The 21,899-nt window shown below is 40.4% G+C and overlaps 1 protein-coding gene across 1 annotated transcript in view; it reads left to right on the top strand.

Moving 5' to 3' along the window:
- Positions 1–14,817: 14,817 nt before the first annotated feature.
- Positions 14,818–21,899, top strand: part of adamtsl3 (ADAMTS-like 3) — a 573,867-nt gene continuing 566,785 nt past the window's right edge. The window contains exons 1-2 of the mRNA XM_048616129.1: positions 14,818–14,963; positions 15,446–15,537. Of these exons, the coding sequence (XP_048472086.1) occupies positions 15,478–15,537 (60 nt within the window). The 5' untranslated portion in view covers positions 14,818–14,963; positions 15,446–15,477. The remainder of the gene's footprint in view (positions 14,964–15,445; positions 15,538–21,899) is intronic.

The following is a 21,899-nucleotide window of genomic DNA, read 5'->3' as shown; positions in this document are numbered from 1 at the left end:
GGGATGCGGTAGGGGAAGGGGAGATTTTGAAACTTGTGAAATCCACATTGATACCATTGGGCTGCAGGGTTCCCAAGCGGAATATGAGTTGCTGTTCCTGGACTGACCTATCCCCTTCCTAACTCCCTACCTACACTCACCTTTACTGGCTCCATCCCCGCCTCTTCGACCTGTTTGTTTCCTCTCCACCTATCCTCTCCTCTATCCCTCTTCTATCCGCCTCCCACTCTCTCCCTATTTATTTCAAAACCCCCTTCCCCTCCCCCTTTTCTGATGAAGGGTCTAGGCCCGAAACGTCAGCCTCTCTGCTCCTATGATGCTGCTTGGCCTGCTGTGTTCATCCAGCCCTGCACCTTGTTGTCTCGGATTCTCCAGCATCTGCAGTTCCTACTATCTCTGTTCCCATGGCCTGCTGCTACTGGAGATAGTTTTGACAGTTGTCCATAAATTCCATTTCCTTTCTATGAATTTTCCCACATCCTTTGGGCTTTGCCAGCCACTTGTTTGGAAATGTTGTCAACAAGCTTAAGAGACTGCATTCCTTTCTATCTCCTTTCAGAACTTTGAAGGCTGCCAACCCACAATATACAATACTCCTTCAACAAGCTCCCAAAATGAGTCATGATCCATGCTTGAATTCATGTTGACCATAAAGAGAAAGGTCAACTCTGGTGGGATTCAGTGGAATTGGCAAGTTCAAAATCATGGAAGGGCAAAGCTTGCAGTTTATCTGTCCCACAATCTCAAAGGACCAGAACGATGTTCCTGGTGATTAAAACACTACTCCTGAAAGTTCATGGGATTAAAACTCCCATACTGGTCACGCCAAGATAATGCCAGCCATGTGCTTGGGCACTGGCCCTTTTGATGTCTGAGAGGTCAGTGGAGGGTGTCTGATCTGCATGGGGGCGGTGAATGCAGATTCTGTTATTGGCATCAAGCAGCTGGAAGCCCCTGGTTCCTCCCCAATACTGGAAGCACCTGTTTTGCCCAGTCTTTCCCTCGATAAGGACAAGTTTTATGCCATTCTGCATCCTGTAAGGAGCCAGTTTTTTTTTTAAGTCAATTTAATAATAACCAGATAGGCTTCCTAGTTTGAGAGTGAATGAAATAACTCTGTGAAATCTTATAAGTTGGAATTTCAGAAAGTTGGCAGAACAACATACGTCTGCAGTGTCTGGCTGCATCTGTGGACAACCCAGTAGTGAAGAAGGGTCATCTGCTGAGTTTCTCCAGAACTTTCTATTTTTATTTCAGTTCTCCACCTATGGTACTTTGCTTTATTGAATGTAATTGTATGCATTATGCTCATTTTTGCCGCCCAAATGCCTTAATAGCAATTCATCCAATCAATAAACATACAAGGATCAACCTGGCTCAGCAAAGTGTGAAATTACATCAAACGATATGAAGCTCTGAATCCACTGACATGGACATTACTAAATCTTGATCTGCTAATTTATAAAGTCACCATTGTCCTATTAGAACGTAGGCTCATTAGAGATAGACAACTGGTGGTGATTTAACCTGAGGGTCACCACACCTCAGGTGGGGGGAGAGACTAAGAAGGACAGTTCTTCATGTTACCCTCAACCAATGTGGGAATTGAACCCATGCTGTTGGCATCACTCTGCATTGCAAACTGAACTAACTGACCCCCAAGCTGACTTATAGATTCAAACATATGAACTAAATTATTTACTTTTTTGTATATAATCAGTTTCTAAATCAAATAAAATGTAAACTATAAATAATATTTTTAAATATGTCTGCATTATAAAATGCATTCACATTAACTTGTTGGATATTTCCAGCTATTTTTGTGTTTGACATATTTTAATTTTACAAACATTGAGATTTGCAGATTTCTATGACAGAGAACAAAATATGCGGCTGAGATATACCACAAAGGTTTTCAGTAATTTACTCTTGATCTATCCAAAATATCATTTTTCTGAGGCTCCTTAGCTGCATGGTACAAGTTGTTTAGAATATCAATAGGTATTGGTGGGATGGGAATCTCCTTATTGGTAAAGCTTACATTCTCTGGCAAATCTTTCTTGCCAACAGCAACACTGCACTGACTAATGTAAAAAAATTGTTTTATAAAGTAGTGTATATGAAAGGGTTAATCTGGGCCGAAACTCTGCTTACTCTGAAAGATCATATAGCCACTGGTTTGAAAATCGGGAAGTCTTAGGGGGTCTTAGGCAGGCCTGGGCAGTTGTAGTTGGAGACAGTCACAATATCCTATTCCATATTTTACTTTCAGTATAATGTAACATATATGTAGTTACTAGTATGAGGGATCTTCTGGTAGTGTCCCTCTGAGCCAGGAGGCCCAGGTTCGACACCCATCTGCTCCAGAGGTGTGTAGTAACATCTCCGAACAGGTCGTTTCGAGAATGTCTATATTTCCTAGTATACAATAAATTTTGGGGTATTGCTGAAAAAGATATATTCTGTCAAATTTTTCATCAGGACAGTTCACAAGGGGAAGAAAACTACTGTATGAGAGGACAGTGCTGACAAGTTGGCAGTTCCCTTATACAGTCAAAATTTTAATTCCCATTTATTGTGAATTGATGAGTGCAAGATGAAAAATTCTCACAAAATGTGTCTTCTTCCACAATATTCAAGTTCAGTTGCACCAAATGAATAAAAAATATCATTTTATCCAAGTGCTCTTCTGCTGATACTTATATGTGATTCATCCATCCCCAAACTACTAAAATCCCCTAGACTGACATAAGAACAAGGACTGGTGCCATCTCTCTACCTAAGATACTATAACAAAAGTCGAATTGAACAGATACTTTGCCAGGAAATCTAGCTACTCCATCACTGAATTAACTCCAGCTCAGGGGTGTAAGCAAACCCTTACCTGGTTGTCTTCATTTTCCTAAGTGGAAACCCATTCCAAAGTTGTCTGGCAGCTCATTGGGTGTGCATTAGCAAGATGCTGTAGATTTTTCAAAATAAAAAAAAGCCTCAATTTTTCACCCCCTTTTTTAAAGGCTGGAAATTGGGTAGTTGAAACTTACTTCCTGGTTTGCCACCAGCTTTGATGCTCATCTATGGCATTATTGTCACTCAGACAATTTGGAAAGCATCACTGCATGTTTTGAATTTTCCAGTTATGCAGAGACAAAGCACAGAAACGTATGGATTTGTATTGGCACAGTACTGTTACATAGGCATCGACGTATGGAACTACATTGTGTGTGGCACGATAGCTCAGTGGTTGGCACTGATGCCTCACAGCATCAGGGACGTGGATTCAATGCCAAACTTGGGTGACTGTCTGTGTGGAGTTCACACGTTTTCCTTGTGTCTGCATAGGTTTCCTCCAGATGCTCTCTAAAGTGGATTTGCCATGCTTAATTGCCCATAGTGTGCAGGGATGGGTAGATTAAGTGGATTAGCCATGGGAAATGCAAGGTTACAGGGATGGGGTGGGTCTGGGTTGGATGCTCTTTGGGGATGTGGGGAAATGGGGTCAGTGTGGACTCGATGGGCTGACTGGTCTGCTTCTGCACTATAGGAATTTTACGATTAGAACAGTATACGAGGAAAGATCAGATATCATCATGGCATCTTGTTTAATTGATTTCACAAGAAGACAGTTTTAAAACTCCAGCTGACCCAAAATATCCAGGGTGTGAACCTGCCATGCTTCACCAGTCCGATCTAGACTTAACACGTGACATGGTCGACCCTTAATGCTCTTTGAGATGGCTTGGGATGTATTCGGTTGTATAAACTCACCCAAAAAGAAGGAACAATCCCAACTTTCAAGGCTAATTGGGGATAAACAATAAGCAACATCTTTTCCACATCCTGAAAACAAATTAAAAATGTTGGGCCAAATTTTCTACAAGAGAGGCTAAAGGTGTGTGTTATTCTTGAACAAATAATGCAACAACTTCAGGCAAGGGGCAGATACCCAGTTACATGTGAATAGCCAAGTGTTGCTACCTGAGATACACCACTCTGCATTTTCCATCTGACAATAGCATATGGTTCATCATTGACATACATTGCATTTTGTGAAGTTGCTGTGCACACATAGAGATATCAACTAAAGACACCAAAAATATTTCAGCTAATAATTACAAGGGTAGGTAATGGTGTGATAAATGTTAATATCTACAAATAAAGTCATTAGCACTGAAAATGATATGTTAAGTACAGAGTCTTATTCCTTCAAGTTTGGAGTTGTTCTAGGCATTTTTTTTTCACTTTCCCTTTTTTCTTCGCAATATAAAATTTCTTGCTTATAATTTTAATTCTTTTTCTGTAACTTGAATTGACTTGAATCCACTGCCTTTAATTCACACACCTTTTCAGTTCTCCTGCTTCCCAATGCTTAGTTAAGGAGAAACCTTGATATTTGCCCATTTACATCATTGCACTGTTGTGGCTCACACTTTCATTGTGAAATAAAAATTATGCAGAAAGGGGAAGAAGCAAACTAATAGAGAATCTAATTGAAATCCTGTAAGAGCAAACCTGGCCTAATATATCTTGCATTTTATTCATGAATAATACAAAATGCAATGTTATTAGTCAGTAATAAATAGCTATTCCCTTATGACCATGTTCCTAAAATTCCTCCAGTGAGTAAGGTTGTTTATTGCAGGTTACCGCACAGATTCAACATCAATTTTTCATTTGTTCTTAATAATATGTTGTTAACCAACAACTGAATTTAAAGATGGAGCTTTACCAATGCTTGACTTCAACCTGTGATAATCCCATTCATTGTGAAAACTGTGTTCAACATTAAATGTCACCAGTAGAAACAGTGGAAATGAGATTCTAAAAGAGAAACTGTTACTGTAGTAGCAAATCAGCAAATCCCACTTTGTGATCACTTTTGAGGAAAAGGAAAGATAGAAGCCCATAGCAATTTTGGTGAAAGGAGAAAAAAGTACTAGAACATTCCGACTGATCTTTGAAAGAAGTGGGATGTTTGCTGATGTTTTCACAATGTCCAGCACCATTTGCGATTTCTCAGATTCTAAAGTCCACATCCAAATGCAACAAGACCTGGACAACATCCAAGCTTAGGCTGACAAGTGGCAAGTACATTTGCACCACACAAGTGCCAGGCAATGACGAACTTCAACAATCAAATCTAATCGTTGACCCTCATCACGATTATCGCTGAATTTCCCACTATCAACATCCTTGTGGTTACATAGAACATAGGAGCAGGAGTAGGCTATTCATCTCTTTGACTCTGTCCTACCATTTGTTATGATCATGGCTGATCATCCAACTCAATATCATGTTCCTGCTTTTATCACAGATTCTTTAGCCCCAAGTGGTAATTACAATTCCTTCTTGAAATCATAAAATGTTTTGCCTTGAGTGCTTTCTGTGGTAACAAATTCCACAGGTTCTTCGCTCTCTGGGTGAATAAATTTCTTCTCATCTCAGCCCTAAATAGTTTACCCCATATCCTTAGTCTGTGACCGCTTTGTTCTGGACTCCCCTGCCATCAGGAACATCCTGCCTGTATCTACCCTGTCCAGTCCTGTTAGACCAGAAACTGAACTGGACTAGCCATATAAGTACTGTAGTTATAACAGCAGGCCAGAGGCAAGGAATCCTGTAGAGAGTAACTCACCTTCTGACACCTTGAAGACTATCTACCATTTAGAAGGCAGAAGTAGGGACATCAAGGAATACCACTCCCAACTGACTGGATGAGTGCAATCCCAACAGCATTCAAGAAGCCACAAACATTCAGTCTTTCAACCACCATTGTCTAGTAGCAACAGTGTACACCATTTATAAAATGCACTGCAGAAATTCACCAAGGCTCCTTAGACAGCACTTTAACATCTAACATCTCAAAGGATAAGGGCAACAGATACATAGGAACACCACAACTTTCATATTACCCTCCAAGCTACTCACCATCCTGACATGAAATATATCGCCATTCCTTCATTCTCACTGGGTCAAAATCCTGGAACTCCCTTACATCAAATATACTGCAACCGTTCAAGAAGGCAACTCAGCACTACCTTCTCAAGGGCAACTAGAAATGGGCAATAAATGCTGACCTAGCCAGGAAACCCCACATCCCATTAATGAATAAAATGTATATACTTCACACCTACTCTAGGCCAATGGGCCAAGCCAATACTGAGAAATACCATATGTGTAGGCAAGACCTCACATAAGAAGTTAAAAATGAATAGTAGCATTGGCTACATCTCTTCTGAGACATTAAGTTGCATATCTCCTACCGTAATCACTCCACCATTGGTGGCTATGTTTTCAGCTTCCTGAAACCCAAAGCTCAGGAATTCCCTCCCTGAATCTCCTCCTTTCTTTCCTTTAAGCAGTTCATTAAACCCTACATCTTTCCTAAGATTCTGCACTCAGGTACCTTTGTACCTAAGATTGTGCCGTTAGTGGCAACTTGTAAACTTTTCACTGTACTCATGTGAGTACATGTGACAGTAAAACTAATTCAATTCATCTTTTACCAAGCTTTTGTCGATCATCCTGATACTTGAGTGTTCAAGTTTCGTTGGATAACCCTCCTTTAAAGGTATCGCACTACATCCAACTTGCCATTGTTGCAGCTCAACCAACTTGGGTAGAACGATAATTACTGGACACGGTACACACGGAGACCCTCATTTATCACAGTGAAGTGAACCAGCTTCAAATATCTTGCTGTCAATGTGATCTATGTTCATGAACATGACAGTGACCTTCGCTGAAGTTCCACACACATCTGGAAATATCCTGGAAATGGATGAGTGGCCCCAGCAATTAGGCATTGGCCCCTTGTGCACTGTGAGCTGTGGGATTGTCTCCTATCAGGTGAGACCTACCTTCTACGAAAAGTTATGTGAACCATTAAACATAGGACTGGACACAGTTTGCTGCGTCTCTCCGGCAGGATTTAATCAGCAGGGGGCGCGCACGTGTTTGGGAACAACTTCTGACAATGGAACTGAGTAGAAAAGAGTGGATTAAAATAAAGAACCTAGAGCCGAATAGTGTAGACATTTCTTGATCCCGTGTGAAGGTAAAGGCGCTTTTAATGAACGTCAATGATGAATGAAAAGTTGTGACAGACAGCCCACTGGTAGCGTTTACACTGATTGCAGTAACTGGTGTAAATAGAAACACTTCTCTCACTCTCCCCAGCTTTTTTCCTCCGGCGTTTAATGTGTCATTTTGTTGTGAAGATCTTATTTTAAACGAAGTTGTAGAATGTTTTCTCTACTTTAACCAGCCGATTAATCATAAAGCCCCGCCAAACACTTTTCAGAACACCCTTTCCTACATTTTGCCACTTTTTTTTGCCAAGATTTCTATTCTCTGATACCGCCGGGCAAAGTTTATTTTGTTCCCCCAGTTCAGACCCTGTACTGGGAAAATAATTTGCATCATTCAGTAATTCCTGCCTGCTAAAGAAGAGGATAACATTTATATATGTAATTACGGAGAAATAACGCCAGCCTTTGTTTGAAAAGATTTGCATTCACAGCTTTGCAGCAACTTCGCGTGACAGAGTGGCTAAAGTAGATTAGTTGAAGTCTATTAACCCTTTAGGTGTTGATTTTTGTCGAAAACTGCATTATGGGCACCGTTAACTTTAATACCTCGCCAAGTTTCAATGTTGTCAGTTGCAGTACCCTTTGAACAAGTTCATCGCTGCCCATAGTATTGGCCGCCATTGTCAGGCAGAAATTATGTTAGCAAACATTCCACACAATTACGTTTTCCTCATTGTGTTGTTTTAGCGCGATATTGCATCCAAAACACTTCTGCCGTGCCAATCAATCTCTACTTCTCGATTAAGCATTCCAGGGTAATAGCTGGCGTCAAATGATTTGATCGATGTAGTTTGGCAATCACATCAGATTATAGAATTGATTGTATACTTAACTACTGTGTATTTGTATCATAGACCTCTGTCCAAGATCTTACATCTATGTCTGTAAACGCAATGGGTATATTTTTAGTTGACATGCAATTTTGGATTTATTACTTATGGCAGATTAGGAACTGAACTATTGAAGAAAAAGCGCAGCAATTATTAATATATATTAGGAGTATCTGATTTCGTCAATGCAGCTTACAAAGACAGGACTATGTTTACGCGTTCTATTAATTGAAATACTTAAAGTTATAAATACCAACAGATCACAGAAACAGAGAATCTTGCAGTTAAGGTAGCTATTTGTGCTGTCTTGCCTCTGCTAGCTCTTGACAGAGCTTTTCAACTTAATACCACACTTCAGCATTTTCCCCATAACCCTATAATTTAGTTCTCTTCAAATATATTTTCAAGTACATCCTGTAGAACCACCTAGAAGGTCAAGGATAAGGGCAGTGTATGTGTGAGAACACTGCTATTTGCAATTTCCCCTCCAAGCCACTCACCATCCTAGATATTGCTGTTCTGTCACTGTCGCTGAGTCAAAATCCCAGAACTCCCCCCCTAACAGTATTCTGAGTATCCCTGTACTACATGGTCTACAGCAGTTCAAGAAGGCACCTCCCCATGCCACCTTCTAAAGGGCAATTAGCAGTGGGCAATAAATGCTGATCTGTGAAAAGAGAAATTCAAAGAAAATACTTTTAAAAGTTATTACAAGAAAAAGTTTAGAGGAGAAAAGCTTTTATGGAATCTGTTTCCACTAACTTTTCAGTAGTGTGTTCCAGGCTTTAGCTCTGTGTGAATAAATTTATTTGCATTTTCCTTCTAGCTCTTTTGCCAATTAATTTAAAATTTATTAGCTCTAGTTACCTTACGTGCCAGAATAAATGATTTCTCACTCCATGACTGTAAAATCCTTTCATAATTTTAAATACCACTGTTAGGTCTCTCTTAACCATATCTGTTCTCAGAAGACAAGCCTGCACTTCTCCAAAATCTCTCCATGTCGCTGAGCTCCAATTTCCTGATACCATGATTGTAAATCTCATCTGTACCTTCAATGAAATTCATTCTCAAGTGTGGCACCCATAACTGTGTACAATACTAAGATCTAATCAGAGGTTTTGTCAAGGTTTATTATAAACTTCATCCGTTTTGTCTTCTCTGCACTACACAAAGCCAGATATCTCAAATGTTTTTATAATAGGCTTATCAACTTGGCTGTCACATTCAAATATTTGTGAAAATGAACCCTCTGTTCTCGCACCCCACTCAAAGTAAAATCATTTACATGATAAAAACTGAAAGAACTTCTGATGATGTAAATCAGAAACGGAAACAGAAGTTGCTGGAAAAGCTCAGCAGGTCTGGTAGCATCTGTAGAGAAAAATCTGAGTTAACATTTTGGGTTGAGTGACCCTTCCTCAGACCTCTAATTTACATGATCCTAGTTTTCTATTCTAGATTCATCCAACAGCGAGGCAGTGTTACTTTGCAACTTTTCTGGCAAACAAAATTTAAATATATAGTACAACCTTTCCAGAAACACCAGTTGTTGTGAAAATTTTCTGAGCAAATCCATTGAGTCATCACTTCAGGGTTCGGGTGATGCATTGCTGTTTGGATGCTGCCGCAAATTTCAAAGGCGTCATCTCACTGACTGTATAGCACATGAAAATAGTGTGAAGTTACAAAGCCACTTGACTTCTCTTTTCACGCTGTTAGATGGTGTCCTTCATTGTCTCTTCATATTTCTGTATGTCTCTGTCGGTTTTCCCTCTTCATACCCCTACACCCCTAACGCTTTCTTTTGGATTTGTGTTTTGAAGCAGATCCCAGAATTGTCAGTGAATAGTTTGGAGTAAGTGATAATCATGAACTCAATAAAGGTTCTTCAATGAAAACATTTGTGTGAAGTGTATGATGTGAGTATCTCAAATTTCATGATAACAAGAAGCAGCATTAAAATATTGGAAGAACCAGTCTTTAGAATAGTAAAGCAATTTTCAATTCTACCTCAAAATAATTTATTTCTGTTTTATGTTTTGGGTAAGGTATAAAAACGGTGTTTTCTTGTACACACGCTTGTAGTTAGATATGCTAATCAAGATTGAGTAATTCAGAAAATTCTGAAATCCAAAAATGACATCCTTGCAAGTTCCTGAACGAGAAGGTGGAGCAGTAAACAAGTTGAATGAATTTATTGATTATATGTAGGAATTTTGGCTGCTTTTTGAGCCTATCAAAAAGTTGTGTGGAAAATAGAGATAATGGTTTAAATTGGTTTCATTGCAAAATTGGAAACAGGTTGCCTGCAGGCCATTTCAATAAAACAATGAACCAAAAAGATATGAAAGTAACTTAAGTGCTGAAAAAGTGAATTAAAAACAAAAAGTATTTGGTACATGCCAACAGGCCATCACATCCCCTCCCAAAATAAGGCTAAACATTGTCGACCTCCAGGCAGAAGTGTAACCAAAGAAAGATTTTTCTCTTAGCTCTGTCCAGATGATGGATCCACTTTTCGTTCTCAGAATCCCATGTTATATAGAAAGCAGGAAGGATAGTTAAAGGCTGAAATTGCTTTTTAAGATAAAATCAACATTCAAAATACATGATTTATGTGAATTGCTTGCGTTTTGTAGTTTTGCAAGACATTCAATAGATTGAAGTGTGTCTTCTGTACTGTATGATTCTATGGTTGTGCATAGTAACTAATGATTTTAGTTGTTTTGTAGTCGAGAACTTGAATATTGCTGAAAGAATATTCTCATGCAGTACAAGTTGTTGTTCACTTTGAGGTTTGGTATTCTTGTGGTACTGTACTGATGATTGCAAGACAAAATGCTTGGACAGTATGTCACATTTTCATGAGTATTATTGTGGAGAAACGTCCTCCAGTACCCTACCTTCAGTAATATATTTTAGCTTGCAAATTATTTCAGAAAGGAATACACAATACTAACATGTGGGGAGGCAATGACCTAGTGCTATTATCGCTGAACTGTTAATCCAGAGACCCAGATAATGTTTTGGGGACCTGGGTTCAAATCCCACCATGGCAGATGGTGGAATTTAAATTCAACAGATATCTGGAATTAAGAGTCTAATGATGACTATGAATCCATTGTCGAATGTCAGGAAAAACCCATCTGGTTCACTAATGTCCTTTAGGGAAGGAAACTGCCAGCCTTACCTCATTGGGCCTACATGTGACTCCAGACCCACAGCAATGTGGTTGACTCTTAACTGCCCCCTGGGCAATTAGAAATGGGCAATAAATACTGGTCTAGCCAGTGATGCTCTCATCCTGTGAATGAATAAAATAAAGTATCGTAGTTCAACTTGTACATTGTGTATTTTTAGCATAAAATGACTCAAGGAACCTAACTCCAGTTTTAACATTGATTGCTATGACAACTGATACTTCACATGAAGTTGCTTTACTTTTTTCATATGTCGTTTAGAGTTTTGAAGGAGTTAATCATGCGGTTAACATGAATTACAGAAATGTGAATGATGTTAGTTTTTTATAAAGTGTCAAGATATAATTTAAATTTCTCTCTGATACTATTGCTTTTTTATTATTGGTTGGTCAATTAAAAAAACAACTTAGACACCCCTGATGTGACTGAGCAGGTATACACCTTGACCTGGATTAGCATGGCTGAAATCTTAGACAAGGCAGTTTGTTGAGCTCAGGGATAGTGACAAGAGGTCCTAAGATTAGCAGTGGTGTTACCATATTCATATTTCATAAACAGTCAATTCACACTGTTCGTGGGTATCTATGTTGCAATGTGAGCATTGGGAGTCACTGTATAAGTCAATTTTTTGTTGTCCCCCCTCCTCCAATTGTACTTGAGAAGGTGGTGGAGAACTATCTTCTGAACCACTGAAGTCCTTTTGGTGTTGGTACATCCACAATGTTGTTAGTGAGGCAGATCCAGGACTTTGACTCAGCAACAGTGAAGGAATGGCAGGTCTGGATGATGTGTCTTCAAGGAAATTTTGTGAGTGGTGGTGTTCCCATGTATTTGATACCCTGGTCCTTTTAGGTGTTGGAGGTGATGGCTTTTGAGAGTGCTGTCAAAAGGGCTTTGCTGAGGTGTGTTTTGTAGATGGTGCACACTTCTGCATTGTGGTGATTGGAATGAATGTTAAAGGTGTTACCTGGGGTGCTAACCAAGTGGACTGCTTTGTCCAGGATGATGCCAACCTTCTGGAGTGTTGGAATTGCATTCATCCAGGAAGTGGGGTGTATTCCATCGCACTCCTGACTTGAGCCTTGTAGATGATGGACAGGTGTTAGGGAGGCAAGAGGTGATTTACTCACTGCAGAATTTCTCGTTCCTGACAGGCTCTCATAGTCACAATATGTATACTACAGGTTCAGTTCAGCTTCTGGTCAATGGTAACTCCCAGAATGTTAGTATTGGAATGACAAGGGGTAATGGTTTTACTCTTCCTCACTGTAAATGGTAATTGCCTGGCATTTGTGTGGCATTAATGTTGCTTGTCACTTATCAGCTCAAGACTAAATGTTGTCTAGGACTTTCTGCAAGTGAATGTAGAATGTTTCAGTATCTTACAACTCATGAATGTTACTGAGCATTGTCAGATGATTGCACGATGTGCCCACTTCTGAGCTCATGATGGCGGGGAGGTCCATGATCAAAGAACTGAAGGTAGTTTGGCTTAGGCAACTACCCTGAGGAATTCCATCGATGATGTCTTGTGCCATTCTGAGATGATTGACATCCATCAACCACAACCATCTTTTTTTGTGTGAGTTGAACTCCAGCTAGTGGAGAGCTTTCCTGATGATTCCCATCAACTCCAATTTTGCTTTTAGATTTAGATTAGATTTAAGTTTTATTGTCACATGTACTCAACTAGGGTTACAAGATTACTGTGAAAGTGAGCACAGGTTCCCCTTGCTTAGGCTCCTTGATGCCATAATCAGTCAAATGCAGCCTTTATGTCAAGTGCAGACATCTTGACTTCCCCTGTTGTGTTCAGCTGTTTTGTCTATGTTGGGACCAAGGATGTATTTAGGTCAGGAGCTGAATGTCCCTGGCAGAACCTAAACAGAGTGTCGGTGAGCAGATTATTGTTGACTAAGTGCCGTTTGATAGCACCATTAACAACACCTTCCAATTTGCTGATGATTGAAAGTAGACTGATGGGGCAGTAATTGGCTGAGTTGGATTTGTTCTGCTTTTTTGTGAACACAATAAAGCGTAGGTAATTTTCTACATTGCCAGTTAGATGCCAATGTTGTAGTTGTACTGAAGAGCTTGCTTAGGGTGTAGCTGGTTTTGGAGCACACATGTTCAGTGGTATTGTCAGTATTTTGTCAGCGCTCATTGCCCCTGCAGTATATGGTGCCTTCAGCCATTTCTTTACATCACACAGTGAATCAAATTCGTTGAAGACTAGCATCTGTTTTGCTGGGCATGTCAGAAGGAGACTGAGATGAATAATCTAGTCAGCACTTCTGGCTGAAGATGGCTTCAGTTTTACTTTTGCACTGATGTGCTGGTGTCTCCGTTGTTACGGATGAGGATACTTATGGGACCTCCTTTTCGAGTGAGTTGTTTAATTGTCCACCATCATTCACAACTTGATGTGGGAGAACTGCAAAGCTTAGATCTGATCTGTTGGTTATGGGATTACTTAGGTCTGTTTTATCACTTATGGCTTATGCTGCTTGGCATGTGAGTTATTCTATGACAACAAGGTGCAGGGCTGGATGAACACAGCAGGCCGAGCAGCATCATAGGAACTATCTCTGAGTTATCCTATCACCTGGTTTGCAGCTTTACCAGGTTGACACCTCACTTTTAGGTATGCCTGGTGCTGCTTCTGGCATATCCCCCTGCACTTTCAGGCTTGTGGCTTGATGGTAATGTTAGGGCTATGCAGAGCTGAGGTTACAGACTGCAGTTGGATGCAATTCTGTTGTTGGGGTGGCCCACAACACCTCATGCCAGTCCTGATTTGGTAGACTGTCCAAAATCAGCACTATGGTAATAGAGCTGCGCAACACAATGGAAGCTATCCTCAGTGAGAAATGAGACTTTGTATCCACAAGAACAGTGAGTTCTGTGTAAGGTGATGCTTTGTGCTGAAAGATTATCAATGTGAAATGTTCACTCTGTTTCCCTCTCCACAGATGCCGCCTAACCTGCTGAGTATTTCCAGCATTTTCTGGTTTTATTATAAGGTGATGCCCCACAGTTTGGCTGTTGTGGTTCAGTAACAGATGGAAAGGAAATAGCTTGGTTACCACAACTCCTGGCAAACTCTTGGGCAGATTGTTTTTGCAGTTGGGTCTGAGTTATCCCGGGGTAGATTAGGGCAAATAAATCTCAAAAATTTATATTTTTGTATTTATTAAGTTCACTGGGATTCAGTCCCTAAGGGATGCATTATTTGTTGGTCAGATCCTTGGGGTGTCTCCTAGCAAACAAAACAATAGCTGGGTAAGACTCAGGTTGGTTTTACAGTCAATGAAATTTGAATTGGGGTTTTGCTTGTTTTTGAAGAGACCAGGTCGTTTGCGCATCTGGTTGAAGCCTGTAATCTCTGAGAATTTTTTTTTCTCTTGTAGGCTGTTCCAGAGTGGAATACATGAATTGGGGTGGGAGTGAAGTTGGAAGAGGAGCTCCACGTTTCTGCAGTAACCTCGAGAAGCAGAAAGTGAACGTGACTTTCCAGGGCAGCAGCTACCCATTCCTTCTCGGTGTCAACTCGAGTTGGAGGGGGGGGGACGGTGCAGCGAGCCTGGTGGGTGGGTGGGTGTGAGCGTGTGCGCGCCGCAGCGTGTGCGCGGGCTCGCTCGCCGCTCAGGGGCGCGCTTTGGCTGAGGGAATGGAGCAGTGTGACAAGTGAGGGTGCACTGGGAACGATTTGAATTGCACTGAACCCAGTGCTTCAGATCAGTCTGCAGCCTAAGGGAACTCGCTAGCTGACTGGCTGCGCTCAGGAGCCCACACCCTCAATGTCTTAGTGGGAAAACCTCCTCACACTCCAGTGCAAGGTAAGAGTTGGTGATTTATTAGACATGACCCCCTCCCAACCCAACCCAATTTCTTTTTCTTTTCTGTTTTTTTTGTGTCACATTTTGAATTGAATTGACGCACAGCCGGCGGACGATTGACATGAGATTTATTGCCAGAGCCCAGTTTTGTAAGTTTGAGGCAGCTTTAAATGGAAAATAAACCGGACAGTTTGAGGGCGCTGATGGTTTGCGAGGAGTTTTACAAACCTCTCGGAATTGTTCAGCGACGGACACCTTCTGAGAGCGAGAGGGAGCGCTCGTGACTTTGTTTTTTATTCACATCTGTCATTTTATTTATGTATGACCGCTCTTGTGGGCTCCACCAATCTCGATGTATAACTGGATTTTTTTCACATTTTGATTTGCACCTTTAGTCAGGATATGAAGTAGAAGTGAGAGCAACAGGGACGTCTGTGCTTTGCTGAATTGTTCTTTTTTTTATAAACAAAATTAAATCACAGGCTGAAGATAATTGTAAGTGGAAGTTCTGGATATGAGGATTACCGGGCACATACCCATATATACACTTCTGTGGGTGTTTCTCCCAGTGCAGGTAGGAATTCTCTGCTTATTTCACCCCCCCCCCACCCCCGAATTCCCCACTTTCCCGACTTGTTATGGGGTACTATGTCTATTTTATTTTCGCGTGCAATGACTGCTTTTACTGTTAAAACGACATCTGTAAACGTCCGATTTATCAGGATGTCTTCTGTAAGTCACTGTAAAACCCCAACAGTTTTAATACGATTATTCACTAACTGTACTAAGGCTTCAGAGTTGATTGTAGAGAAACTGCTGTTGGCTTATAGACTTCTAAAACAAAGTTCATTTTGAAATAAATTGCAGTAATGTTAACAAATTATAATCTCCCAGTTTAGATGTAGAGAAATTAGAACTTGATTGATATTTGATTATCCTCGCATCAGTATTGCAGCATTTGGCAGTCTCAATTCAATTATTTGGAATGGTACACTTCAGAAAGTGACAGATATAATAGATGTTCAGTTTAAGACATGCTGCTGAGGCTTAGGTTGTCTTTAATGTACAGGTGAACCGAATGACCTTGGTCTGCTGTTTCCTTAACTGTGTATTATAGTATTACATTCTATTTTGATAAATTTAAATGTGATAATCTCTGCAGACAGCAGTAGCATTTCTTTGATCATAAAGTGTTCCAGGTCTTCTACCTTTGAATGGTTTGAGCTGACAGAAGCAGTTATACTGCTAGCTATGCCTCTTATTATGCTTGTATGCAATAGAGCTTTTCACATGTATTTCAATTGATGTGTAGGGCTTCAGTCTCAGCTGTCCTTTTTTTAAAAAAGAAAGAGCCCCTATTTATTTAGAAGTTTGGGTTGTCCTGCGGTCACAAAAGGAACTTCAGAAAAAAGGCTCATTGACTGTGAGGTGTATGACTTTCAATGTTAAGGTTTTAATGTCACATCTGAAAGAGAGCGCCACCAACACAATGCAATCTTTCCGAGCACTGTCCTGGAGTGCCAGCCTAGGTTACATGTTTAAGTCTGTGGGTTAAGGCTTGACCCCAAGCTATCACTGACTCAAAGCTGACACCTTTTTAAATTGAGGAATGAATATTTAATCTGCACTTCATCGATGTTAAAATGTATAGCCAGCTTGGCAGTTTTAAAATATTGGTCCGGTGTCATTTAGTATTGCGATATATAGGGCAAATAGCCAAGGCCTTTTTCCCAAGGTAGGGGAGTCCAAAACTAGAGGGCATAAGTTTATAAGGTGAGAGGGGAAAGATATAAAAGGAACCTAAGGAATAAATTTTCTTCATGCAGAGGCTGGTGCATGCACAGAATGAGCTGCCAGAGGAGGTGGTGGAGGCAGGTACAATTACAACATCTAAAAGGCTTCTGGATGGGTGAATGAGTAGGAAACTCGGTCGATTCTGATGCTGTACATCTCTATGACTCCATAACTGATGTGAAAGCTTAAGTGAGTGCAAATAAGTGAGTTTGCAGTGTTTCCTAAACTTGTATCATTGATCAGTGAATGTGGAATTGAATGCTTAACACACGTGTGTTTCCAAGCCCTCAACACAATATTGCTGAAACTGCAGTGACTTTGCCCTGTTTCTTTACTGGAATAATAGCAAAGTACCGCAGATGCTTAAGATCTTAATCAAAAACAGTGCAGAGAAACTCAGAGGTTTGGCAGCTTCTGTGGAGAGGGTAACAGAGTTAATGTTTTGAAGTCCATGTGAAGTTCAGAAAAAGGGTCTTCTGTCTCCACAGACATCGGAGCTCCTGAATCCAGCCCTTTCTATTCATTCAGATTGCCAGTTTGTCACTTCTTCCACAGGGACCATAATAATTCCATGATTCTGCATTCTCAGTGGATACAGGATGCATTGTAATTCTGGTTCTCTGTGTTGGGTCCTTCAAATGTTAACCGCCTGCTCTAAGTGTTGTGTTGCCTCAATTCAATAATTTAAATTATTTCATTTTGTAAAGTATCAAAAAATGCCAAATAGGAATAAATAGGAAGTTGAACAAGTAATCCCTTAATTTACTGCTTTAAAGTTGTAAACTAATAAAATTACCCAGTCAAATTAACATTCTGTAAAGAGTCCATACATGCAACACGCAAAAAGCTTATTGGCTTCTCGAGAACAGAATATTTGAGGCAAATAACAGACAAATTTCAGGGGAAATTCAATAAACATTTGAGGGAGATCTGATTAGACTTTGCTGACAAGGTTTGATGGAGATGGATGGGAAGAAGCCAATGGAGCAAAACCATTGGTTTATATAACTGAAATACAATGGTTGACACACACATTTTACATATATTACAATCATCAATAACATTCTTCTTTTGACATTAGAATTCCTGAGATTTTTTTCATGTAGGCCAGTGATGCTGCCTAGAATTGAGAGCTTCAGTTGGAAATTTTCCCCAGCTTTTAGGGTCTCTGGGATTTCCAGTCACACTAAAGTTTCAGTATATATGTTGGTTATCATTGACCTTGCAGATTTTAACCTTTCTGCTGTGGAACGCTCCATGTGGCAACTGAGTTGAAAGGACCAGTGCATTATATATTCTCATGACAAATGTCTATGTGTGAGAGCGATTCACCTGTCTTTTGAATTATGTTATCAAGGAATATATTGTGATAACCACACAGAATATTCATAATAACTTAGTTACGTGTGTTATGGTTGTAGCTCTCTTGACTCTGTCAAAACAGTAAGGGTTCTAGTCAGTCCTCAGGACTTGAACACAAACATCAAGGTTGACATTAATGTTGGTGGAGGTCTGCTTTCAGTGCTGGTGCTGCTCTCTTTCAAGTTAAACCAACAGCCCATCTGCTTTTCAGGTGGCCATGAGATGCATGACACCATTTTGAATAAAAACAGGGGAGTCCTGACTAGAATCATAGAGTCATAGACTCATACAGCATGGAAACAGACCCTTCAGTCCAACTCATCCATGCTGACCATGTTCCCAAATAAACTCGTCCCACTTGCCTACATTTGGCCCATATTCCTCTAAACCTTTCCTATTCATGTACTTATCCAAATGTCTTTTAAATGTTGTAACTATACCTAATATTTATTCTTGAATTAACATCACTAAAAATGATTATCTAATTATCACATTGCTGTTTGTGAAAGCTTGCTGCGCGTAAGCGATTGTGGTGTATCCAACATTGCAACAGCAACTACAGGTCCCTGTTGGTTTTAAAACAGTGACCTTGAAATCTTGAAGCTATTTAACTGAGGATTTTTAAAAAGCATTTTGTGACATTTAAACTATGAGATTAAATATCTGGCTATGTGATTAGTTGGGATGCAGTTATTTTGATGACACAAAGCTGGATGGGAGGGTGAGCTGTGCAGAGGATGCAGAGATGCTTCAGTATGATTTAAGCAAGCTGAGTGGGCAAATGCATGGCAGATGCAGAATAATGTGAGGTTATTCACTTTGATAGCAAAAACATAAAGGCAGATTATTATCTGGTTGTAAATTAAGGAGAAGGGAATGTGAAGTGAGACCTGGGTGTTGCTGGAGGTAAGCTTTCAGGTGCAGCAAAGGGCACATTGGCCTTCATTATGAGAGGATATGAGTACAGGAGGAGAGATGTCTTTCTGTAATTATCAAGGGCATTGGTGAGACCATAACTGGAGTATTATGTGCAATTTTGGTCTCCTTATCTGAAGAAGTATGTTCTTGCTACAGAGGGAGTGCAGCAAAGGCTTAGCAGACCGATTCCTGGGATGACAGGACTGACGTATTAAATGTTGAATCGGTTCGGATTATATTCGCTGGAGTTCAGAAGAATGAGGGGAGATCTCATAGAAACCTAGAAAATTCTAACAGAACTAGGCAGTGTAGAAGCAGGAAGGATATTCCCGATGGCAGTGGAGTCCAGAACTAGGGGTCACAGTCCAAGGATATGGAATAAACTATTTAGGACTGAGGTGAGATATTGCTTCTGCCAAAGAGTGGTGAGCCGCTACTACAGAAAGCAGTCGAGGCCAAAACGTTGTATGAATTTCTTCGGGAGTTGGATATACACTTGGGGCTTGTGGGGACAAGTGGGACCAGACTGTTGAGTTGGATAGTCAGCCATGGTCATAATGAATGGTTCGGCAGGCTTGAATGGATGGAATGGCCTATTCCTGTTTCTGTTTTGTGCCCAAAAGAACCTGAGATTTTTGGTATAGGACCAGAGCAGCCTATTTGATCTGTTCCCCTGTGATCAGATATTGAGGTTTGAGTCAGTCATTTGGTTAGTGGCAGCATGGTGGCACAGTGGTTAGCACTGCTGCCTCACAACGCCAGGGACCTGGTTTCAGTTCCACCCTTGGGTGACTGTCTGTGTGGAGTTTACATATTGTCCCTGTGACTATGTGGGTTTCCTCCCACAGTCCAAAGATGTGCAGGTTAGGTGGATTGGCCATGCTAAATTACCCATAGTGACCAGGGATGTGCAGGTTAGATGGGTTAGCCATGGGCAATGTGGGGTTACAGGAATAGGGTGGGGGTTGGGTCTAGTTGGGATGCTCTTTAGAGGGTTGGTGTGAAATCGATGGGCCAAATGGCGGCATCTACACTGGAGGGGTTCTATGATTTTTCAGGCTCTGAACCTGAATGATTGATTCAGCCACTGCTCACTGGAAGTTCAAAAGTAGGTCAGAACATCTTGGACAATGTAAAACCAATGACTGCTTCATTGATTGCTATAAATCCACAATGTGAAAGTCATGGAAAGTAAACAGGAAAAATACCCTTAATTGTTTAAGTAGGTGCCATGATTAAGCTGCATTTGAAGTTGTGGTAAACATGCCATGCATGTGAGACCGATTGCTTTTAAGGAGGTTTTATTCAGAAGATCTGACAGTAATGAAGCTAAATAAACAGGTATATATGATGTGACTGCTGCAGCACCTGAGTGACACTTTTTGCATTTATCCACCTCTTTCACATCATTAATCTTGGTAACTATTCGCACTTAGTTTTCTGATGTCATCACATCCTGTTTCAATAAGAATACCTTCAAAAATTATAATAATTTACAGCTGTTTTGCAGCATTGCTATATTACTGTAAATGATTTATTCTTGAAGTTACCTTCTCTTAATTTACAAGACTTTATTTTCGGTGAAATGTGATTTGAACTTTAAATGGGAATAGTGCATTAACTTCCAAGCAGTGCAGTAGCAGTCACTAGACTTGTTAAATTTATCATATATGGCTTATCTTAAATATTACTTTGAGGAGAAACCTTGTTGAAGCAAGATCCTGTTGGGTTATTGGCTTGTTGCTTGTAAATTCCAAGTCACAGCAGGAACCCATCGAAATTAATGTGTGTTGGACCTCATATGCATCACTTAAAACTACAGGCTTCAGCGGTTCTTTTGTTCAATGTTAAAAATTTGGTCTTTATTGAAATGGCATTGAGATGAAATTTAAGTTGTAACATAGATTTTCAATTCCCTTCCAACTGTTTGTCCTGTTTAAAATGTGCATGCCTGAGGCAGATGTAATAGTGTCAGAGGAATTTTGTATTGGCACAATGTCAGTACCATTTTCAATTCCTCAGATACTGTACGAGTCCGTATTCAAATGCAGAAAGACCTGGATAATGTTCAGGTTTGAAGTGAAAAGTGGCAACCAACGTTTGTGCTGGACAAGTGCCAGGCAATGACCATGTCAACAAGAGGGAATCTAATCCCCATGACATTCAGTGGCATTTCCATCGCTGATTCCCCCACTACCAACATCCTGGGGGTTACCATTGAACAGAAACTAAATTGGACCAGCTACGCTGTAGCTACAAGAGCAGGTCAGAGACTGGGAATACTGAGGCAAGTAACTCGCCTTCTGACTCCCCAAAACATGTCCACCCTTTTTAAGGCACAAATCAGAAATGGAATACTCTGCACTTTCTTGAAAGAGTGCAGTTCTAACAACACTCAAAAAGTTCAATACCATCCAGGACAAAGCAGCCCTGGATTGCAGCCCATCCATTGCCTTTAAATATTCATTCCCTCCACCACCACACAGTGGCAGCAGTGTGCATCACCTACAAGATGCACTGTAGCAACTCAAGGCTCTATGAACAGCACCTTCCAATCCTGTGACCTGTACCAGCCAAAATTCAACAGCACCTTCCAATCCTGTGACCTGTACCAGCCAAAACTCAACAGCAGCAGAGGAATGGGAATATGGTCACCTGTTAGTTCCTCTCTAAGTAGCACACCATCCTGACTTGGAACCATATCATCGATCTTTACTGTGTTGCTGGATTAAAGTCCTGGAATGTTGTTTCTGATTAAGAATAACTGATTTTTGTTTTAAAATGTAACGTGTATTTTACAGTTAGAAAAATGGTAAAATACAGTGATAGTAGGAACTGCAGATGCTGGAGAACCTGCGATAA

The sequence above is a fragment of the Rhincodon typus genome, chromosome 33, assembly GCF_021869965.1.
Source record: "Rhincodon typus isolate 14 chromosome 33, sRhiTyp1.1, whole genome shotgun sequence".
Taxonomy (NCBI): Eukaryota; Metazoa; Chordata; class Chondrichthyes; order Orectolobiformes; family Rhincodontidae; genus Rhincodon; species Rhincodon typus.
Note: the sequence above shows the minus strand (reverse complement) of the source record. Positions and strands in the feature narration are given on the sequence as shown.